The sequence below is a fragment of the Ambystoma mexicanum genome, chromosome 14 (genome assembly GCF_040938575.1).
Source record: "Ambystoma mexicanum isolate Mex_15411 chromosome 14, UKY_AmexF1_1, whole genome shotgun sequence".
NCBI lineage: Eukaryota > Metazoa > Chordata > Amphibia > Caudata > Ambystomatidae > Ambystoma > Ambystoma mexicanum.
This window is the reverse complement of record NC_090940.1, coordinates 541,864,114-541,886,162: the sequence shown is the minus strand read 5'-3', so window position 1 is coordinate 541,886,162 and position 22,049 is coordinate 541,864,114. Positions and strand designations below refer to the sequence as shown.

The 22,049-nt window shown below is 47.9% G+C and overlaps 1 protein-coding gene across 2 annotated transcripts in view; it reads left to right on the top strand.

Moving 5' to 3' along the window:
- Positions 1-22,049, top strand: part of LOC138526940 (cholesterol 24-hydroxylase-like) — a 524,604-nt gene that overhangs the window by 335,344 nt on the left and 167,211 nt on the right. For both annotated transcript variants that reach the window (XM_069637830.1, XM_069637831.1), the window contains one exon: positions 13,893-14,003. In XM_069637830.1, the coding sequence (XP_069493931.1) occupies positions 13,893-14,003 (111 nt within the window). The remainder of the gene's footprint in view (positions 1-13,892; positions 14,004-22,049) is intronic.

Here is a 22,049-nt window from a genome sequence, read left to right as displayed (position 1 = left end):
TCCCTTTCCAATCCGGCCTTAGTCAGAGGGGTCAACCCTCGGATAGAAAAGCTCTTCAGCCCTTCGTCCTCTGACCCTTTGTACATCAGGGGACATTCTATTCCGGACTCCCTTGTAGTGACTAATACAAGAAAAAGAGCGGGGGTACCACTATCTACTAGTGAGGCACCACCTGACAAAGAGGGCAAGAAGCTCTATGCACTTGGGAAGAGAATCACGACCTACGCCGCCTTCTCAACCAGGATTGCAAATAACTATTCCCTACTAGCTAGCTACGCAGATGCACAGTGGAGCAAGCTGCGCAGCGAAGCAGAGGACGCACCAGAACCCCTGCGTTCACGCCTGCTAGCTATAATATCAGAGTGAACTCTTGTAAACCAGGGCATCGTAAAGAACTCCTTAGATGCCGCAGAGACAGCTGGCCGTTCCCTGGTTCAGGGAATACTTCTCAAACGCCATGTCTGGTTGCGCAATTCGGGTTTTAAGCCGGAAACACAGGCTTCCCTGATAAATAAACCCATAGAACAAACACATCTGTTTGGAAAAGCAGTTGATGAGGCCCTAGAACATGCGAAGAAGGAGTTTGATACCATCAAGACTCTTGACCAAATTTCTAGGCCACCTAACAGACGCAGCTATGGCAATAAACGCTCCTTTCGTGGCCAACGCCAGCAACAAAGCCAACAGCAATTTTACTCTGCTACCAACTGGCCCTCTAACCAAAGCACCCAGTTCAGTCAAAGAGGCCAACGTCGTGGCAAAGGAAGAGGGCGCGGCTCCAGTCCCAAAGGCCCCACGCCCAATACCAACAAATGACCCGAAGATTCGGGTCCCCTCCCATGCATCACCGGTCGGGGGCCGGCTAACCTCGTTCCTTTCAGCATGGGAGGGAATAACGTCAGACCGCTGGGTATTATCCACCATAGCCCACGGATACTGCATCGAATTCAACGGTTCCCCGAAATACAGACCCCGACGGAACCGACGCATGACACCGGAACACCTCACTATTCTTCTTCAAGAAGTAGAAGAGCTACTGAAAAAAGAAGCTATAGAGGCTGTCCCCCTATCTCAGGTAAGTGTAAAGGTATTTATTCAGTGTACTTCCTTGTACCCAAAAAGGATTTAACCATGCGCCCTGTATTAGATCTGCGTCCAGCGAACAAGTTTGTCAAACCCCAAAGGTTTCGTATGGTGACCTTGCAGGAAGTAATCCCACTGTTATCACAGGGGGATTACATGACAACACTAGACATGAAAGATGCATACTTTCATATTTTAATGTTGCCAGCGCACAGAAAATACCTCAGGTTCAAGATAGAGAACAAACACTACCAGTTCAGAGTACTACCCTTCGGGATAGCATCTGCACCAAGGGTATTTACGAAAGTACTGGCAGTGGCAGCGGCCCACCTACGCAGGTTATCCATCCCGGTATACCCTTACCTCGACGACTGGCTAATAACAGGGGATTCTTACGAAACATGCTTCTCCAATACCCAAAAGACCGTAGACCTTTTTTCCCAACTGGGCTTCTCCATCAACGAAAAGAAGTCCAGCTTAGACCCCAGCCAAATCAAACAATTCCTAGGGGCTCTAATTCGAACAAGGGACGGCCTTGTCTTCCCCTCCAATGAGAGGGTCCAAAACATGCTGTTTCAGATCCCCTGTTATGTGGCAGGTCGAGAGGTGACGGTACGCAAAGCAATGCGCTTGCTAGGGATGATGGCGTCATGTATTTATTTGGTACCTCACGCGCGCTTGCGCATGCGCCCAATGCAAGAGTGGCTTTACAGCCAGTGGTGTCAGGCCAGCGGACAATGGGACGATCTAGTGGTGGTCTCGCAGGCCTTGGTTCTCTCGCTACGGTGGTGGACAAAGGAAAACCTGTTATTAGGGAAGACTTTTGCCACACCCGCAGTGGAAGCCACTCTAACCACAGACGCATCCCTTACAGGATGGGGGGCTCACCTATCCCATCAGACTGCTCACGGAGTGTGGACTCTGAATTTAGCATCCAAGCATATAAACCTGCTGGAACTACTAGCGGTGTTCAAAGCACTGAAAGCCTTTCAGGAACACTTACAAGGAAAGACAGTGATGGTCCTCACAGACAGCACCACAGCCATGTACTACCTCAACAAGCAAGGGGGCACTCACTCTCCAGGACTGTCCAAGCTGTCCCAGAATATATGGAAGTGGGCTCTCAAACACAACATGTTCCTACTATCACAACATGTACCAGGGGAACTCAATCTGCTAGCAGACAAACTCAGCAGAGACTTCCCCCTGCCCAAAGAGTACGAATGGCAATTGCACTAAGACATCGTCTTAGACGTCTTCACGCAATGGGGTTTCACGGAAATAGACCTGTTCGCAACCCTGGAGAACTCACAATGCCAAAGTTACGCCTCCAGGTACCCCCAAAACCAGTCCAAGGGGAACGGTCTGTCGATGCAATGGTCAGGGAAATTTGTTTACGCCTTTCCCCCGACTCCCCTCCTCAACAAAGTGGTGCACAAGATGCACCAAGAGCAGGTTACCATGATACTAGTGGTCCCAATGTGGGCCCGGCAGCCATGGTTCGCTCACTTGTTGGAGATGTCCCTATCCCCCCCAATGAAACTTCCCTGCCCGTACAACATGCTGTCACAAGACAAGGGCAGGACACTGCATCCATGCCCTCAGACCATGAACTTAGCAGCCTGGCTCCTGAGATCATAGAATTTGGACATTTACATCTCCCTCAAAGATGTATGGACATCCTCAGGGAAGCCAGAAAACCTAATACTCGCCACTGCTATTCTAGAAAATGGAAAAGATTTGTCATCTGGTGTAGAAGTAAGAACATCAACCCGGTTGACTGCTCTGCCACTAACATTATTCTGTACTTGACCCATTTACTGGATTCAGGTCTAGTGTTTAATTCCATTAAAGTCCACCTAGCGGCACTTTCTGCATACACCACTTCCCAACTTAAAGTGTCGTAGTGGAAGATACCAGTTATCAAGGCCTTCATGGAAGGAGTAAAGAGAATACACCCCCCGATAGCTAACCCAGCTCCCGGATGGGACTTAAACGTGGTACTTTCCAGACTCATGGGCACTCCTTTCGAACCCATGCACAAGGCAACTCTTAAAAACCTCACTCTTAAGACTGCTTTCCTAATAGCTATCACCTCCATTAGGAGAGTAAGTGAACTACATGCTCTTTCTGTACTAGACCCCTTCGTAACAGTTCACAAGGATAAGGTGGTTCTTCGCACACACCCAAGGTTTGCACCAAAATTCATCTCGAAATTTCATGTAAACCAATCTATAGAACTACCAACGTTCTTTCAAAACCCTTCCAGCTTGGGAGAAAAAAGTCTGCATACACTAGATGTACGCAGAGCTGTCATGTTCTACATGGAAAGAACCAGAACACTGAGAAAGACTAATCAGTTCTTTGTCTCGGTGGCAGCAGGAAGAGAAGGAGATGCAGCCTCTAAGTCCACTATATCTAGATGGATTGTACAATGCATCACTCTCTGTTACACGCTTGCTAAGAGAGAACTACCCTTCAAGCCAAGAGCACATTCCACTCGAGGCACTGGGGCTTCCATAGCATTCATTGCAAATGTTCCCCTTGAGTCCATCTGCAAAGCGGCTACCTGGAGTTCTGTGCACACCTTTACAAAACACTACTGTCTAGATGCACACTCTAGATCTGACTCCCAGGTGGGACAGGCAGTATTAAGACATCTTTTCTCTACTGTTCCTTCTCATAACCCACCGCCAACTCCGGGTACTGCTCGCTAGTCTATGCACAGCATGTGATTCTAAGCAGATTAACAAACATCAGAAGACAATGCATTACTTACCGTAAAAGCATTTCTGATGGTTGTATCTGCTTAGATTCACATGCGCCCACCCTTCCTCCCCGCTCGGATGGAAGGAACATAGACATCCTTTCCTATATTTCTCTCTTTTCTGTACTCACTCACGTATAGAAGGCTCCCTCAGGGCAGAAAAATACAAATAGAGGGACCTCGACGCGTGAGGGATTGTGGGTACAACGCACGTCACTATAGGGATAGTGTTACAGACACGCCTTGTCGACGTCCCCTTTTCGACTACGAAAAACAAAATGCAATACTCCGCAGTGACCACTGGATGTCGGACCTATGCACAGCATGTGAATCTAAGCAGATACAACCATCAGAAATGCTTTTACGGTAAGTAATGCATTGTCATGCGGAGTATTCCCATTCCCTATTCACCATCCTTGAGCAATCAAAATCAACACTAACGACACAGAGAGCAACAGCGTATGAAATAATAATTTCAAGCCCCAACGTACACATTTTAAGGTGCAAAACAGTAAATCCAGCAACATTCATCACAGAGCCATGTACGACAGAGGACATACAGGAACACGATTGCGCCACATATGAGGGGGAAGGTGATGACATCCCTAAAGCAAGTGAAAATGCCCTGAAGGAGGGAGAAATATATTTCATAGATGGGTCAGCATCAATAAACCCACGAAACGGGAAAAACACGTAGGGATGGCGGTAGTGCGCATGGAAGAAGAGGACTATGAGACGATTGTACAAAAGGCCTCCCATCCCATTACTCAGCACAGGCAGCTGAACTAACTGCACTGATGGAAGCACTGCACACAGCCAAGGGATGTGCGGTGCAAAATATACTAAGACTCAGCATATGCAACTACCACAGTCCACTCAGGGTTGTCACGGTGGCGTAGATTCAGGAGGGCAGACGGTTCTCCAGTACAGCATGCGACATTGTTGAATGAGTTAATAGATGCATTAGCAGTACCATCGGTAGTGGTAGTGGTGAAATGCCAAGCCCATACCAACCACACAGATGCAATCTCATTGGGAAACGCGGCAGCCGACGCAGCGACGAAGGAGGCCTCGTATTTCAATGAAACACCAACACTCAAATGCGTTGTAAAAGAAACCATTACAGACCCACTAGAAGAAGCCTACAGTAACACACCAACAGCGCAGATAATAGAGTTACAAAGAAGAGCACCACAGGAGGAGCAAGAACTGTGGAGCAAACGGGATGCAAACAATCAGTGCAGATCTCATTTGGAGACAGGAGACAACAGGAAAGGTAGTAATGCCCGTAGAGTTACTAGAAATAGCATTCCAACAGCTGCATTTCCCCGGCCATGTAGCACAACAACACATTGCCGCAGACATCCAGGAACATTGGTTCGTCCCCAATTTACAAGAGCACCTGTCAAAATTCATTGTAGAATGCATAACATGCCAAACATATAATTCAGGGATGACATTGAGAACACTGCGCGGTACCCTGCCCCGACCAACAGGACCATTTAGAGAGCTCCATATAGACTATGCTGATATGGGAGAACGGTGTAATGGAGCAAGATATTTGATTGTGGTGGTATGCCCCTTTTCAAGATGGGTGGAAGCGGGCCCATGTCCCCACCCAGATGTGAAGTGTGCAGCAAAGTTCCTTGTTCGGGAAGTGTTTTCCCGATGGGGAATATGCGATGTCATAAGATCAGACAACGGTACACACTTCGTGAATGACCTCCTCAAGGAAGTGACATCACTCCTGGGGCTAAAACACAAACTATGCTCAATTTATCATCCGATGGTGAATGGGGTGGTAGAAAAGATCAACAGATTGCTGAAGAGTAAGTTATCAAAGTTGTGGAACACACTGAAGAAGAACTGGGTGTATTGCTTGCCCCTAGCACTGTTCCAACTCAGGACGCAACCATGTAAAGACCACCAGCTGAGCCCCCACGAAATTGTAACTAGGAGGCGAATACACACGCCAGTGTCCCCGATTAGAAGAGCATCGGATGCGCACAGGGCTGCCACAGTGCTGGGGGAAGAGCTCAAGGAATACCTGACCCAGTTAAAGCGCACAGTACGCAGCATAGCGCGACAAACAGCACTTCCTTTTACTGAAAATGTGGCGACTGATACTACCGCACTGGCCACAGACAGTTCAAGTGGGCCACTGATGCCAGGAGCACACGTGTACGTCTGCAGCTTTGTGAGGAGGTGGAATTCACCTAGGTTTCATGGCCCTTACGAAGTCCTCTATAGTACACCCACGGCAGTGAAGGTGAAAGGATTGAAGTATAGGGTGCACTTATCAGATGTGAGGAGGGCACACGATAGTACAATCCCCCAGGAGGAAAAAGAAGGTGTCACTGGTACCACAAATGAGGTTGAAAAGGGATAACCAAATTTTAGGTAAAGAGAACCTGCAGAGACAAAAGTTATATGATATGTATCTTGTTCTGCACAACTTATCTCAAACTTCCTTCTTCTCCATTTTTCCTTTTTTCCTTTTATTGATTGTTCAATATCCTCTCCATAACTCTCTACTGTCTCTCTCTCTCCTTCATTTTCGATTTTTGTTCCACGACTTCCTCCATCACTCTTTCACTCCCCTCCTCTTCAGAGCAAAAGTAAATGTGTAATAGAGAAAATGAGCAAATATGACTAAAAATAATGAAAAAACATAAAGTTGAACAAAAAATGTAAATACATGTATATATTTTGGTGACTTAACAAATTTATATCGCCCCTCCAGGTGACAAATGGCCCAACGAACTACAATCACGGAGAACCAATTAATGTTAGATAGTGATAGGGACGCCATTATGGCTAAAAGGTTCAGTAATGTTGAATGTGTTTTGAAATGTGCTGCAGTTTTGATGTCAGTAATGTTGTTTTACATGGCTTCGTATTATACCCTTCTATCTTTGGTTAATGATATGCACAAGGAGGGGGAGCGGGGCTAACCTGATAGGAGAAGGGTCGCACTTGATATGGACTGGGGTAAAGACTATATGGAAAGAATAACATGAGATTAACATCAACGATACAGATGTGATGCAAACTTTAGAACACACCACTGTAGGATCAACAAGTATATCATTGTTACTTCTGAATATAAATATGAGCAATGCTTATGGATATAACGAATATGATGGAGATTATTATTGGCCAAATGATTTAACTAACGCTAGTACTCGTTCACAAACAACCATACACCCTACCTCACGCAATATTGCTGCTACTAATGAAGATACACATGCCATATTGAATAACAATGATACAACCTGGGCTGGAATGTTTCCAATACATTACAAAAGGGTGAAAAACAATAACAAGGAAGGGAGAAGGAGAAAAAGGGGGGCGGGAGGGAAAAGATACAACATTTATCATGACCTGGGGATAGACGAAATAGAAGATCCCCGACACCCTGATCAATCAAATAAATGGTATTCCGACATGAGTGCCACGGCGAAGCAAGCAACAAATGAAAGCTGCTACGTCTGTTCATTCATTCCGCACGCATCAGGAACACCGAAAATGTTAGTACCGCAGGAAGTGCCCTTGTCGGAGGCCCAATGTTTAATTAATCTGGTTTTATGCAGAATAAAGAGAACGTTCCAAGCGCACACCGTCACATTAAAGAAACTGGAAAATGAGAGAACGTGCACAAGCAGACGCCAAGGAGTAATTTGCCTAAAGGAACCATTTCTTGTCATCAAGGGGACTCGATATGCAGAAAATAAGTGGCACGAAGAAACTATCGAATGCAAAGCAGAAGCACTTCGAGGCCTATCCAATGACACTTTCCAATGGATAAAGGAGGTATGTGACCCCATCTGGTCGCAACATGTCACAAAGCTAACGTGGGTCACAGCATTAGAAAAGCCTATCAAAATACAGAAAGATGTGCCACATGAAATGTGTTTCCATGGAGAAGGAAGAGTGAACATGGGGGAGACCAGGGAGTCTAACAAGACGGTAATAATACCTGACATGAAGAAAGGCACCGCTGCACTAATGGATACGTACTGAATTTGCGGCAAACAAGCTTACCTGCACCTCCCCGCATCGCAGAAAGGAGCCTGTGCTCTAGCCACCCTCCACACAGCCCTGATGGTAATACCAGAGAGCCATATCCAAGGGTCAGCAGGATAATCGACTGGCATATCGGCAGCAGAGCAATCGGCTGGCATATCGGCAGCAGAGCAATCGGCTGAACCATCGTCAGCGCCCCAACTAATGATAACAGAAGCTCCAGCGTATGAACTATTGTCAGAATATGAACTAAAGAAAAGATTGACACGAAGTAAAAGATCCTCCAATTACATCTCATCCGAATCATCGAAACTCCTTGCTGAGATCCCACAGAAATACAAGCTCTTTTCATCAGCATAGACATTTTTCGCCTCACTTCTTGTCCCGGGACTGCAAGCATGAACAAACGCCAAATGGTTGCGCAGGGAGCTCATCCAACTGGCTAACGACATTGAAGAAGGGTTCAACGTGATAAAAATAGAGCTCCGCGCACTGCGCCTAATGACAATGCAAAACAGATATGTCCTAGATCTCCTCACGGCGATGGACTGTGGTGTTTGCCGAATAATTGGGGGGGGGCGTGTTGCACATTCGTGTCAACTGAAGATGCTGATAACGGGACACTCTCAAATGTGATAATAGCAGTACACAATCTAGGGGAGAGGATAAGAACAGAAGGAGGCACAGAAGAAAGCACGTGGTTCGACAATTTGTTCAGTTGGATACCATCATGGGTAAATGTGGCAATGAAAATACTGGTCCCCATCATCATCTTTGTGCTCCTGTTCTTCTGTGTGTGCCAACTGGGACTACAGTGTTGTGAGAAAAGTATGCCAACGTCAGCTATGATGATGGTAACAATGGGCCGACCGACAACGATAGTTACCATGATAGATGCACAAATGCAAACAGGGGAGTGCACTACACCACAATACAGGATGACAGCAATTTACAGACAATATGGGGATATAGTTGATAATTTGCATCATACAATGATAAAAGAACCAAGGGAGTTGCAATGGTACCAAGAAGTATGGGTGGATCTAGATGGGGATGGAGGAATTTACTTAATGTGTACACCAGACGAATATGCCACAAGAGTAAATAGCTTAAGAAGTGTATGCAGAGCGTGGATGCCAATAAAAGGCACCCCCGCGTGGGACGAGGCTGTGGCGGAGGCTGAGTACTACCGAAGGGAGAATGAAAAGAATAAAAAATAAAAGTATTTGTTACTTTAGATGTAACAAAAGGGGGGAATGTGTGGGAGCCAGGGGCCAATGGGCCCCTCTCTGCCATCACTTCTCAGTACAAAACTTGGACCAAGTGCCTCCAGTGGTGGGTACGCCCCTCGCCCTTATGCGATGTTAACTTTGGGTTACATTCGCGTAGATGGAACCACTGAGCAGGACACGGGGCATCCATTTTTTGTACCCTCTTTCGACTCCATCTTGGTGACCATGCCTCACTGCGATAGTACAAAATGCCTCTCTCCCTTTTCCCCGCCGCAGCAGCTCGGAGCACATGGCCACCACCCTCGTTCCCACTCTGACTGGAAAACTCTGCAGCTCCATTCTCATGCTGAAGCCGGAGATGCTGGCAACAAATAATTAATGTAACACATCTCTTTTCCTCTGAGATCACTGTCCTGCATGTGAACCAACATGAGCCAAGCACATAGCTCGTCCATCTCCACAAAAGTGTCCTTGCCCTCTTACCCTCGCCAGTTGAAACTTATTGCCATTCTAACCATGTGTCCTTGCAAGGTATTCCTTTCATGTGCCAGACCGCTGACCATGCTATGAAGCCCACCCAACAGACCCCCAACTAACATTAGACCCCTTCTGCAGTATATCGTGCCCAATACTAACAAAGGCCACATACCTGAGATTCTTCTGAGACTAACCCCACAGTTCAATGAGAGTATTATGGTGGTCAAGACCCGTAAACCTGTGACCTATATAACCCAAATGTTCTAGATGATATAGATAACTGTGGGATTTGTACAATGACATTATAAACTACTTAGGGTCTTTTGAGCAACCCTTATTTAGTGCATGCATTATTTAGAATGTATTTTCTTAGCCTAGATAGTGACCACCGTGTTTCACAGCAACCTGACTTTCACCCATCCGGAGCACAGATGTCTGACGTCAATCCTCCTGCCAACCAAGCAACCAACCCGGAGGAAGAGTTGATGCCCACACCTAAGATACCACCCTGGCTGACCAATCCGGGTCCAACGTAGCATCATATGTTAGATATGCCAATGTACTATATAAATGTGTTGTAACCTTGATGTGGTCAGAGCGCTCTCAGAGATAGTTAAACTTTTCCTTGAACTCTCGCAGCCTGCTCTTTTGTGCCTTATTCCCTGTCCAGGGAGTGTCTGTTTTATTCATTTTTACACGTATAAGTCAGGGAGGGCACAAACACAATTGACAATCACACACACCTGATGGCCCTTTACCTTCCCCACAGGGATAAAAGGCAGAGCATGAGAGCACACTATGAGCAAGGCTGAACGCCGAAGGAAATGGATACATTGAACCAGCAGTTCAAACAGAGCAGAAAGGTAGTCAGACCTGGAAGGATGACGAAGGGGAACCCCCCTTGCCCTTTTCAACACATTCCTGCAAAGAAGGGCCAGTTGCAGAGTGGTTAGGTGCCACTGGAGTGCTCATTCAAAGGACTCCCGCTGGCCCCTTTTTCGTTGAACTGCAAGTACCAGAAGGCCCTAGGAAAGGGCAGTGTGAGGTGTCGGAGTGGTCCTGCAAGGGTCACGACAAATCCCTTGTACACTCTAAAGTCTCTGACCCATTGCCAAGAGAAAGCTAAGGGAAGTGAATCCTGCATCGTGAGAAAGTAAAGTGAACTGTATATTTGGCAAATGTGAACCCGAAATGTGAACCCGGCTGAGGGTTGGATGAGAGTTGGGGTGAAAAGTAATATACCTGTTAATGTTGTATAGGCAAGACTGAACCCGCCCGAGGGTTGTCCGCAGTGGAAAGTTGTTCAAAAGGACATTAAGGCTCTTGATTATTGCCAGCTGCATTTGAAAGGCTGTAGTGAACTCGACGGAGGGAGGCCCAAGTTGCAAGAAGGATCCAAGTCCGGCAGAGGGAAATCCAAAGGGCAAAGAGCAATCGCCCAAGGTACAGGATTACCAAAGTAACTTTTGTTTGTTTGTTTAACCCTTCGGGACCTCTAAGGCAAGATACTTTGCAGAGAAGAGTCTTGATGCCTGAAGGTTCTGGTATCCTTGAACTAGAATAGTGAGCTTCATGCTGGAGAGGTCCAGGAGAGTGCTGTGCTCAGAAGTCCCCCCTTGTCTCGTGTCAAAAAAGTGAGGAAGGGTTAGGGAAGGGAGACCCAGCCATATCACTTATCATTTTGTGAACACTTCTTTATTTACTGGTGAACATTATCCCACACTCCTTTTTGTAACTTAGTGATAAGGATTGGCAATAGTTATTTTTTTAGTAGAGGCCCTTTTTTATTTGACAAGACACTACAAGGACTGCCTTATTATTATTTGATGGTCGTAGCTAGCTCCCATTTAAGCTTTAGATTTAGTTTAGGTGTTTTTCTCACCCATTACAAAGTTCAATAAGCACCCTTGAATTGTGATCACTTGTGTCTGTCTTTACTGTTGATACCATGAGTTCCTTACAGGTCAAGGGAGAGCCGAGAGCAGTCCATTCCCGGTATTACACGAATACTGGGACTCCTTTCCCTGAAGGCGCTGGTGAAGCCCGTCAGAGGAAGGGAAGCTGTGGGATGACGGTGTGAATGTCGAGAGTAACACTGACACAGTCAAGTGAGAAACGGGGTCTGAGAACAAGCAAGGACAGACAACGGGAGACGCTGTGCAACTAACAAAAAGCAGAAGAGGACTCCAAGAGAAGCCTTCTGAGCGCCCGTCAAACACTGAAGGTAACGGGCGATGCTCAGGGATCAGCAGGAGCAAGCGAACATGGGAGGTGATGACCCAGTACTGGTATAATGAACCAAAATCCCTGCTCCTTCATCACAGTCCTTCGCAGGAGCATATCCCAAGTCATTGAGAAGGCGGAAAGAAATAATAAATACCAAGAAGTTAATCATTCCCTACAACACAGTACTTGGCAGGAGAGTATACCAAGTCTGTTCAGAAGGGACACCAGGGCCTGGGACCCAAACCGAGATGGAGAAATACCACCTGGTATTGGGAACTGCATGAGAAAGGCCAGGGCAAGGAAGTCCACCCCCCTGGTATCAAACATTGTGAAAGAAGCCAAGAGAAGGGAGTCATTCTCTTGGCATTATAAAGAACCTGAGGAATGTTAGGGGAAGAGGAAGTCACCCGCCTGATCCTGTGAAAGTATAAGACGTTCTTTTTCCATAAGCATCAGTGGAGCGCCAAGTTAAGTAAGCTTTAGACTTTTTGGTTTTGACCTGTTTGAAGAACTTTGCATTTTCAACACCCGAAAGTGAACTTTGCTTTATCGTACAGAAGAAAGGGGCCATTCTTCTGGGCCAAGAAGATCACCACGTTACTTAGTTTGATTTAGAGTGTAAGAGAAGGAAATACGTTTTGACACACGACGGTGGACGACTTGTTTTGGACGGACATTCTGACCGAGTCCTCAGTATTTAGTTGAGGCAGGGAACCCCCTCGTAGTACTAGGGTCAGGTAGGGTGTTCTTATTTTACATAATGAAGGTCTAAAGCCAAAAGCATGCCACCTGTCTCATACCTCTACACCCTTACACAGGGTTTTGTCAGATTTTGGCTGAGGCTGCTGTTAAAGAATCTAGGACTGCATTATGAGTTAAAAGCTGGTGGTAACAGAATTGCAGCCACTTTTACAGCACTTCCACATTCCGGACTTGGTGGCGATGTGGAGGGAAAATCTCCAGCACATTTGGTGGTTTTTTCTGCTACTTTACCACCAAAATGGAGGATTTACCATGGCTGGAATTACCACTTGAGGTAAATGCTCCAAAACCCCAATGGTGTCCTAGGGTCTCCATGAATGGGGGCTAACACCTCATTATCACAACTCATTCTGTTGCAGTAACATCAAACGAGTGCAGCTGTATTTCTGCTGCAAAGACACCCAACCTCTTAATGAGTCCCATAGTGATTGACAAATAATTGAATGGATGCTGATTTTGCATAGCAAGAGCATATGAGGTTCCTGGGATGTGGTTCCTGTAGCACTGTGAAAGGTAGACTCCATGGTAGGTCATTACCCTATGCTAGCTCACAGGGGGCCCTCAACAGATACTGTAGTGTGGGTCTGTGCACAGATGTAGGGATGTTTCTGCATTACTCAAACGTGTTTAACCCTTTAAGGGGCAGCTCTGTGGATATTACGTTTTGAGTTGTAGCTGGCACAATATTTTTTGGGATTCTTTTCTATTTCAGCTAGCCCTGGCAGCATCAGTGTGTCATTGCTTGGTACATCCACATAGAGTCTGCTCTGTGACAAGATGGAGGAGGTGGAAACTGCCTGATTATTTAGGGTAAACGTCTTACTCCGAGTCTAACTCTTCCTTGTCACAGTCCTTGATTATCCTCCGACCCTGTGGCCACAACTGGGCCTCAGCCTACAGAGCAGCATATCTATATGCAGAAGCACGAAGGTGTTGTGTTGTGGATTATGGCCCTTGTATAGTTGACAGGAGAGGACAAGTTCAATAAAAAGAGAGGTTTGGATTCTGCCATTATGGGGGATAACCTTTGCTTATAAATGAACAAGCAAGTTGCTCATTTCTCGGTGAGTATTCTGAGAACTCGCCTCCCTTAGAAAGGACATGAAAAGGAAAATGGTGACTTGGTGTAATGAAGATTACTGGTAAGTAATGGGGCTAATAATGGGAGACGAAAGAAGAAAGGAAGAGGGCACAGTTTGAGCCTGAACCCTGGGCATTGTGATTAGTAACCAGTACTTAAATGTGTTGCCTTTTGCATTGTTTTCTGTTGCAACAAGACAAAAGTTGGAGGATGTTAATAGTCTGTCTCAATGTCACAGGTGGCGTTTGGCATGGAACTCAATGCACTCCATGATGACAGCACACCATTTCCAAAAGCTATTTCCATGATCATGAAAGCGTTTGGCGAGATACGCAATCCCTTTATTGAGGTTTGTGTCTGTTTAATGTTCCTTTATGGGCTGAAAATGACAGTGTTGTTATTGGAAGTATGGCACTGACTGGCTCACCATGAAAAAAACTCCATATCTATTGGCTTTTCCAAAAGAGCTGAGGGCACATAGTTGAGGTTAGACAAGCCAGTAGTGTTGCTACTTCAGCAACTTGTACAAGCTCTGGAGTCAATATCAGTGAATGCATTTTTAAGGAAGTTCTGTTTTTTATGTTTTCTTTGAAAAATACAATTATCTGGGGCAGGGGGGTTGATGTAGATATATCTTGGCACTATGGCACACATTTGGAAGAATGAGTGGTGAGGTTGTGTGAAGAAGGATCCGCGACATTTAGGTAGGAAAGAATTGTCATGCTTCCATGGTAAATCGGAAGTTCCTCAGAGTCCGGTCTGTAAAGGTACTTCCACTGTTGAGCTGCCGCGAAGGAGGTATTGCCACTACGTTTTGCCCACTTGACTTTTGGAATGTGAACGTGTTGGGCACTGTAAAACCAGAAGGTGTCTCACCCGCTAATTCCCAGGGTGGTGTCTCTCAGGTGGCCAGGGCACAGCCATTGCCTTTGGATCCAGACCCTGGGGATGGACCAGTGCAGGAGGATCACCTGTTTGAGGGGTTTTAAGGGAGTGGTATTGGGACACCTGATAGCGAGACATGGTATCCCTCTCTTCCTTACCCCATCCTACCCTGTAGGATAGATGGAAACTCTAGCCCTGCCCCCTTTTCCTGCACAAACACTTTCACACGGACAGCCTGCTGGAGAAAACTGACTCAAACCTGAGCTGTGTACCTGACATGTCCCACTTCTATGGTCATGCAAGGTCAGGCAATTAGTAATAACCATTTACACCTGACTTCCATTAAACTTCGCCACACGGATAAAAGGCGCAGCATGAGAGCTCATTCTTAGCGAGCCAAAGCACATGAAGGAACAGCAGTTTCGAGACGGCAGCTGAACGAGGGACAAAAGATGGCAAACCATGAAGGGCGCACAAGGAGGGAGATACCCTTGACCTTCCTGGCAGAAAGCGGTTAGTTTCTAGACACCTTCGAATTTCAGAGCATAAGGCCAAGAAACAAGCCGGAAGAATCCTGTATTTTGTGTCGGAGATACCCAGGGTCCTCCTTCACAGCTGATCGAGTAGGAGAGAAGAAGCAGCCCTCATGGTACCGTCCTTGGCTCCAAGATAAACACAGCTGGTCAGTTGGGGAAACCGATGCAAGCTCAGTCTGTGTTGAAGTCAAGGTTGCAAGCGGCAACATTGTATACAAAGAGCAAGGATAAAGATTGCTGAACAAGTGTGATGAAAGATGCGAGTATAGCCTAACGGCAGATGGATGTTTGAACTGTAGCAAAGAAGATACATTATTTGTGACAGAGTGGTGCGGCACCGCGAGTGTGCTCAATGGAAGGTCTTTGTAAGACATTCAACTAAGAAGTGGCAGAAACGAAAGTAAAAGATAAAGAATTGGTGTGAATCGAAGTGGTTCTGCGATGGTTTAAGCAAAACCCATTGCATAATCAAAAGTCTTTGTTTTTTCATACAAATGGATCTGAGCCTAAACACGGGGGATCCATAGTCAGAGTCCGAATGAGAGAAACCAACCGTGAACTATCTGCTAAAGGGATTTGAGCCCAAACGAGGGGGATCCGTGGTCCGAGCTCGAACAAGGGAGACCAATTGCGAACCATGTGAAATTTCTGATAAGAAAGGAACTTTGGTGTTTGTCAGGCCCTCTGCATTATGAAACTGTCATTGGGAGAGAGACTTGGGCAGAAGGTGCTGATACCTTTGCTTTGAACAGTTTTCTTGTGGACAAGAAGCCAGAGTGTGTGTGAAGCTCAAACACACCACCTTGTCCCTTGCTGAAAACGTGGGGAAGGGGAAACAACTGCTCAACTATCCTGACATATATTATTCCTTGAACACTTTTCTTTTGCCTACATTGTTGTCCCACACATTTTATGTTTGGAAGTAAGGATTGGCAATAGGTTTATTGTATAGTCCCTTTTTATTTTGACAGACTCTTCTATGAATGCGTTATTATTTGATGGTCATAGCTTGCTCCCATCCTTAGATTTAGGATTAGATGGGCGTTCAACCAACCCACTGAAGTTCAATAAACACCCTTGAACTGTGATCACTTGTATCTGTCTTCACTGTTTGATATCATGCCTTCCTCATGTGTGGTGTCAGAAGTGGGATGCGACTCAATTGAGACAAATTGGGGGATCCTAAAATTCCACAAACTTAGTCACAGAGCCTCAAATCCCTCGACTGCCATGAAAGAATCCATAGCTTTGATATTTGTAGCAGTAGGGAAGCTACTATACCTCTAGGGAGAAGAGAGATGATTTCACAGACTTGGTCTTCATAACCCCTGAGGGATGTTATATAAGATTGGCCCCAAAATCTGGCCTGGATGTCCTAGCAGGCATCATAGATCCTGACTTCCGGGGGGATGTTAAGGTTATTCAACAGAACCATGGTGAAACTCCATTCAAAATATATAATGGGGACAAAATTGAACAGGGAATTCTTGAGAGGGCTCGGTTTCCCCATTTTAAGGCAGAAACTGAGCCGGAAGATGCTCAGAGAGGTAGTTTAGCCTTTGGAGAGGCTGATGAACCATCCTTTCCGATCTAGCCTTCGCCCAGCGACATGACCCAGCGCTTGCAGAGGCTTTCTTGCAAGTGATTCTGAGGGAAAAGGACTGGAAAAGGGGAGCCCCTTTTTCTTCCTGGAACAGGGATTGCTATATCGAAAGGAAACCTCCAGAGAAGGCCTAAGTAAAACTCTATTAGTAATCCACAAACCCCATTGTAAGATCGTACTAGAGATTACACATTCTCATTTGACAGGACATTTAGGGCAGTCTAAAACCCAAGCTCAGATCAGTGGGAAAGTTTACTGGTCTGGTATCCATACTGACATAAAAGACTTCATTTAGACATGTGAAATATGCCAGAAAACCAGCACACATATCCCCTTAACTGCCCCTCTAAACCCCTTACTGATCATAGAAATTCCTCTCTCCCAAATAGGGATGTATCGTTGGAAACCTCTAGCTTGGGTAATAAATATATTCTTGTGATCGTTGATTACACTACTCGATAGTCATTGGCGTTCCCTATGTGGAACAATAAAACCCAGCAAATCTTAAAACACCTACTACCATTCTTTTCTAGGGTTGGTTTCCCCAAGGAAATTCTAACGAATCAGGGATCCAATTTTATGAGCAAACTCATGGGTGAAGTGAAGGAATTACTACATATTTCTACCTTAACAACCTCCGTTTATCACCCCCAAATGGATAGATTTGTAGAGAGATTTAACAAAACCCTCAAGATTCTGTGAAAACCGATGGATGATGATGCAAAGGATTAGGATAGCATCATTCCCTGGGCATTATTTGCAGTGACAAAGCCCCCTAAGGCATCCACTGGCTACTCTTTTTGAACTACTTTATGGTAGAGAACCAAGAGATGTCTTAGACATGTTCTGGGAGACCTGGGAAGAAAGGGAGGAGGCACATATTCTCCAGCATGGGGTCTGGCATGGATTCACATGCTCATGAATATTCCCCGTCGTCAGGCTGGGAATCCTCGGTAAAGAAAAAATCAGTTTCGTTTCTGATCTGTCTTTCTTAGTAGTAACCAATCATTGATCTCTGGGTCATACTGCCCCCAGCCAATGACTGCCCTCTCTCTAAGCCTCGCCTCTGGCAGCCATCCTCAGATTTTTACCGCATGCTCAAGTGTTGGGAGTCCTCGTGCTTAGCTCTTGAGTTTTTTGCTGCGTTTTCATGCTTTTTCAGGAGATTTTCTCATTTTTTCGGTTTAATCGAGCCTCAAGCTCCACTATTTCCACTTCTGACAACGAGGACTCGTTCCGGAATTCTACGCCCCTCAAGGGTGAAGTTTTCATCGAGTTTACACCTCTTGGAGGATTCCGGAAGATCTGCGGCCTACCTCAACGGACATGGCCCAGGACAAGGGAAGCTCGACGCCCGGATCCAAGCTGTTCAGGTGCTGCCCTGGATGCAGATTGCAAAATGTTTTCAAGGAGGACGAGCATTTGCAATGTCTCTACTGCCTTCATGAGGACAAGACGCACGTGGAGAAGGACTGTGCGTTCTGCAAGAACCTTTCGGAACGGACCAAACAAGATCGTCGTTCCCGCCTCGCCGCCTGGCTGGAGAAGGGCACAGCAGGTGGAAAGGCGAAGAAAAAGTCTGAGCAGGCTTCTAAGTCCTGTGAGGGTGCCCCGGCGATGGGGGCCCAACAGAAGGCCAAGCGCCGCAAGTGCGTGGGCACCGGGAGCGCCAAAAGGTCGGGCTCTTCGGCTGCCATGCAGGGCGCTACTTCCCTGGCACGTTCGACCACGAGCCAGCGCTCTGGTTCGGGGAAGAGGAAGTCCGAGAAGCCGGGTAAGCCGCTGGAACGGACCCGGTCGATCTCGAAGGGGGAGCGAGGCGCTGACCCTCCCCCCAAGGCGAAGGCCCAGGACGCACTTAAGGTGGTGAGGGCTTTGATCCAGTCGCAAAGGCCTCTTTCGAAGTGGTCGCTGCGACCCTGGCGAAGCTGGCTGAGACTACGCCAGTGGAAACGGCCTCTGGGCCCAGAGTATCCCTGCCACCGCGGAGGGAATCCTCTTTCAGCCCACCGTTAAGACCCCCGTGAAATCCCCGGCGGAAAAAGAGGGGGAGGGCAGTGGCCATTACAGACTCGGAATCAGCCTCTGAGGAGGAGCTGGTGGAAACCGAGAAGGGCCTCAACAAGAGGTGCATAGGCCTCAACGAGAGGTTCATAGGCCTCAACGAGAGGTTTGATACCGGGGGGCGGTCCCTGCTGACGTGATCGAAGATAGCAACGATGGCGACGAAGAGGGCCCAGTGGAGCGGCCATCCCGTCCGTCGCAGCCATTACCTGAGCCCCAGGATAGCTCGGCGGCCATTTTGTTGGCAATCCAATCCTTATGTACTGAGATAAGGACGAGATTACCACGGACCCCGACGGAATTTCCAGAACCAGGCCCGTCGGGAAGCCCTCCGAACAAGCAGAGGAGAGTCCACCCCGCTCCGCCCTTCGTGCCTGCGAGACCTGTGGACCCCTCATCCCCCTCGCCGGACCCTAGAGAGGATACTGAGACGGATACAGCGACGGGGACGGACGATGACGGTGGCGATGACACAGCGGACATCCCATCATCACTCCCCCCATGGGCTTCTCCAGCCGACGAAGTTGGCTCTTTCCACGCCATGGTAACCAGGGCATCTGAGCTCTTCCAGCTCTGCCCTGAAGAACAAAAAAGGAAGGGTTTCTGTACCAAGGGCGAGAGGCCAAGAGGAAGACTGTCCTCGCGGTGCCTTTGCTCGACGACATCTGGGACGAGGGCTTGCTGTTCTCAAGAACCCTTCCACGACACCCGCCTGCAGACCTCCAAAGCTGCAGCGAAGTCTTTGGGCGCTGCAGTTCGCCAACCTCCGCCTTTTCGTCCTAGGGGACAGCAATGGAGGGGAGATTCCTTTCGCTATTACTCAGCCTTCAGTAAAGCGAGAGGAGCTAGCAGTCAAAGAGGCCACCGTAAGAGTGCCAGAGGTGGAAACAAGGGTACTCGAGGTGCCAAGGCCGCTCGGGCAGTTGCCTCTTTGCCCTCAGGCAACGCCGCAGCCGCTACCACTCAGTCATGAGGCCAGGTTCCATGGTTCGCCGGTTGGGGGAAGGCTGGCGCAGCATCTTGTAGAGTGGCAAGCCATTACTTCAGATGTGTGGGTTCTGGAGATCATAACCCAGGGCTACTGTCTTCCTTTTCGGCAGAGGCCTCACGACAATCCACCTGGGAACCTCTTTCAAGAGTGCGGATCCGCTCCTTGCGCAGGAAATTCAAGCCCTGCTGTAGAAAGGCGCCATAGAACTGGTGCCTGAAGCAGAGAGAAACAAGGGATGGTATTCCCCTTATTTTTTGATTTCGAAGAAAGACGGGGGATTGAGACTCATCATGGACTTGCGCGGTTTGAACAAACTCCTCAGGAAGGACAAGTTCAAGATGGTTACTCTCTCTCAAGTCCTCCAGGCCCTTCAACTTCAGGACTGGTTGGTGTCTCTCGACCTCAAGGATGCTTACTTCCATGTGCCGATCCATCCCAAGCACAAGAAGTACCCAAGGTTCGTGGTTGGCGACTCGCACTTTCAGTTTCGGGTCCTGCCGTTCGGATTGAGCTCCGCCCCGAGGGTTTTCACCAAGCTTATGGTGGTGGTGGCAGCGCATCTCAGGAAAGGGGGGATTCAGGTCTACCCCTACCTGGACGATTGGTTGATCAGGTGGAGCTCTCCCGAGCAAGTCCTGGATCATCTGTCCGTCACCTGCCACTCCCTTCACAAGCTGGGCTTCTCCCTCAATTTAAAGAAGTCCCATTTGACACCAACGCAGCGGCTCCAGTACATCGGAGCAGTGCTCGACACATCCCTGGGGCAGTGTTTTCCTCCCCAGGTGAGGGCTCTTCACATTCAGCAGATGGTGCACAACTTTCAATTTGCCCAGAATCTCCCAGCGTCCGAGTTCTTGAGACTGCTCGGCCTCATGGCATCCTGCATTCTTCTGGTGCCAGAGGCTCGTCTGCGGATAAGATCTTTGCAGTGGGCACTCATGCTCCAGTGGTCTCAGTCCTCCGGCAGGCTGTCGGACCCTGTTCAGGTGCCACCCTCGGTCGCCCAGGACCTTCTGTGGTGGGCCGTCGAAGGCAATCTGATAAAGGGGGCCCCATTTTGGCTGCCCTGGCCGGAGGTGATGATCGTGACGGACGCATCCCTCACGGGATGGGCAGCTCATGCCAACGAGTTGACAGTCAGCAGTCGTTGGTCTCCGTCGGAGTCCAGACTCCACATCAATCAGTTGGAGCTGAGGGCCGTCAGGCTAGCCCTGAAGGCTTTTCTGCAGACTGTGCGAGGAAAGAGTGTCCTGATTGTAACGGACAACACGGTGGCCATGCACTACCTCAACAAAAAGGGGGGGGGCAGGGTCACTTCCTCTGTGCAGGGAGGCGATGCAGCTCGAGTTCTGGGCCATCCAGCAGGAAGTTTCGATCTCGGCTGTTCATCTGGCCGGAGACGACAACGAGACGGCGGACGCTCTGAGCAGGCAGAGCACGATCTCTCACGAGTGGGAGCTGGCTCAGGAGATTCTCCTGGAGATCTTCACCCTTTGGGGGACCCCTCAAGTGGATCTCTTCGCCTCCAGTGTCAACCGGAAGTGCGAAAGGTTTTGCTCGCGGGAATGTCCTCCAAAAGGAGCCTTAGGAGACGCGTTTGTGGTGGAGTGGTCATTCCCACTGCTGTACGCGTTTCCTCCAGTCCCCGTCATCCCGCAAGTACTGCGGAGGTTACGGAGGTTCGGTTCCCGGATGATCCTCATTGCTCCGGCATGGGCCCTGAGGACGTGGTACCCGGACCTTCTCGACTTGTCCATCTGCCCTCCATGTCATCTTCCCTACCGAGACGATCTGCTCTATCGGGAGGGGGGTCAGGTTCTCCATCCAGAGGTCAGATCCCTCAACCGTCACGCTTGGCTTCTGAAAGGTTGAGGTATAAGGATTGGGACCTCCCTGAAGATGTGATGGAGGTGTTGCTCTCGGCCAGGCGGCCGGCAACAAAGTCTGTACCGTTGCCGTTGGAGAAAGTTCTGCGACTGGTGCACAGTTAAGAATGTGGATCCTTTTGAATGTGACATTCCTATGGTTCTGTCTTTTTTGCTTTCTTTGACCCACAGTGTCTTGCAAGTGGGGACCATTAAAGGTTACCTGGCGGCGCTGTCCAACTTTAAGCGCTCGTCTGAAGAATGTTCCTATTTTAAGATTCCTTTAATTTCTCAGTTTTTGAAAGGGCTTACTAATGTGTTCCCTCCGTCACCTTTTCTGGTGCCCGGTTAGGATTTTAACCTTGTTCTTAAGTTTCTTATGGGTGCTCCGTTTGAGCCTTTACATTCTTGACCTTTGAGACTGCTAACTCTTAAAACTGTGTTTTTAGTT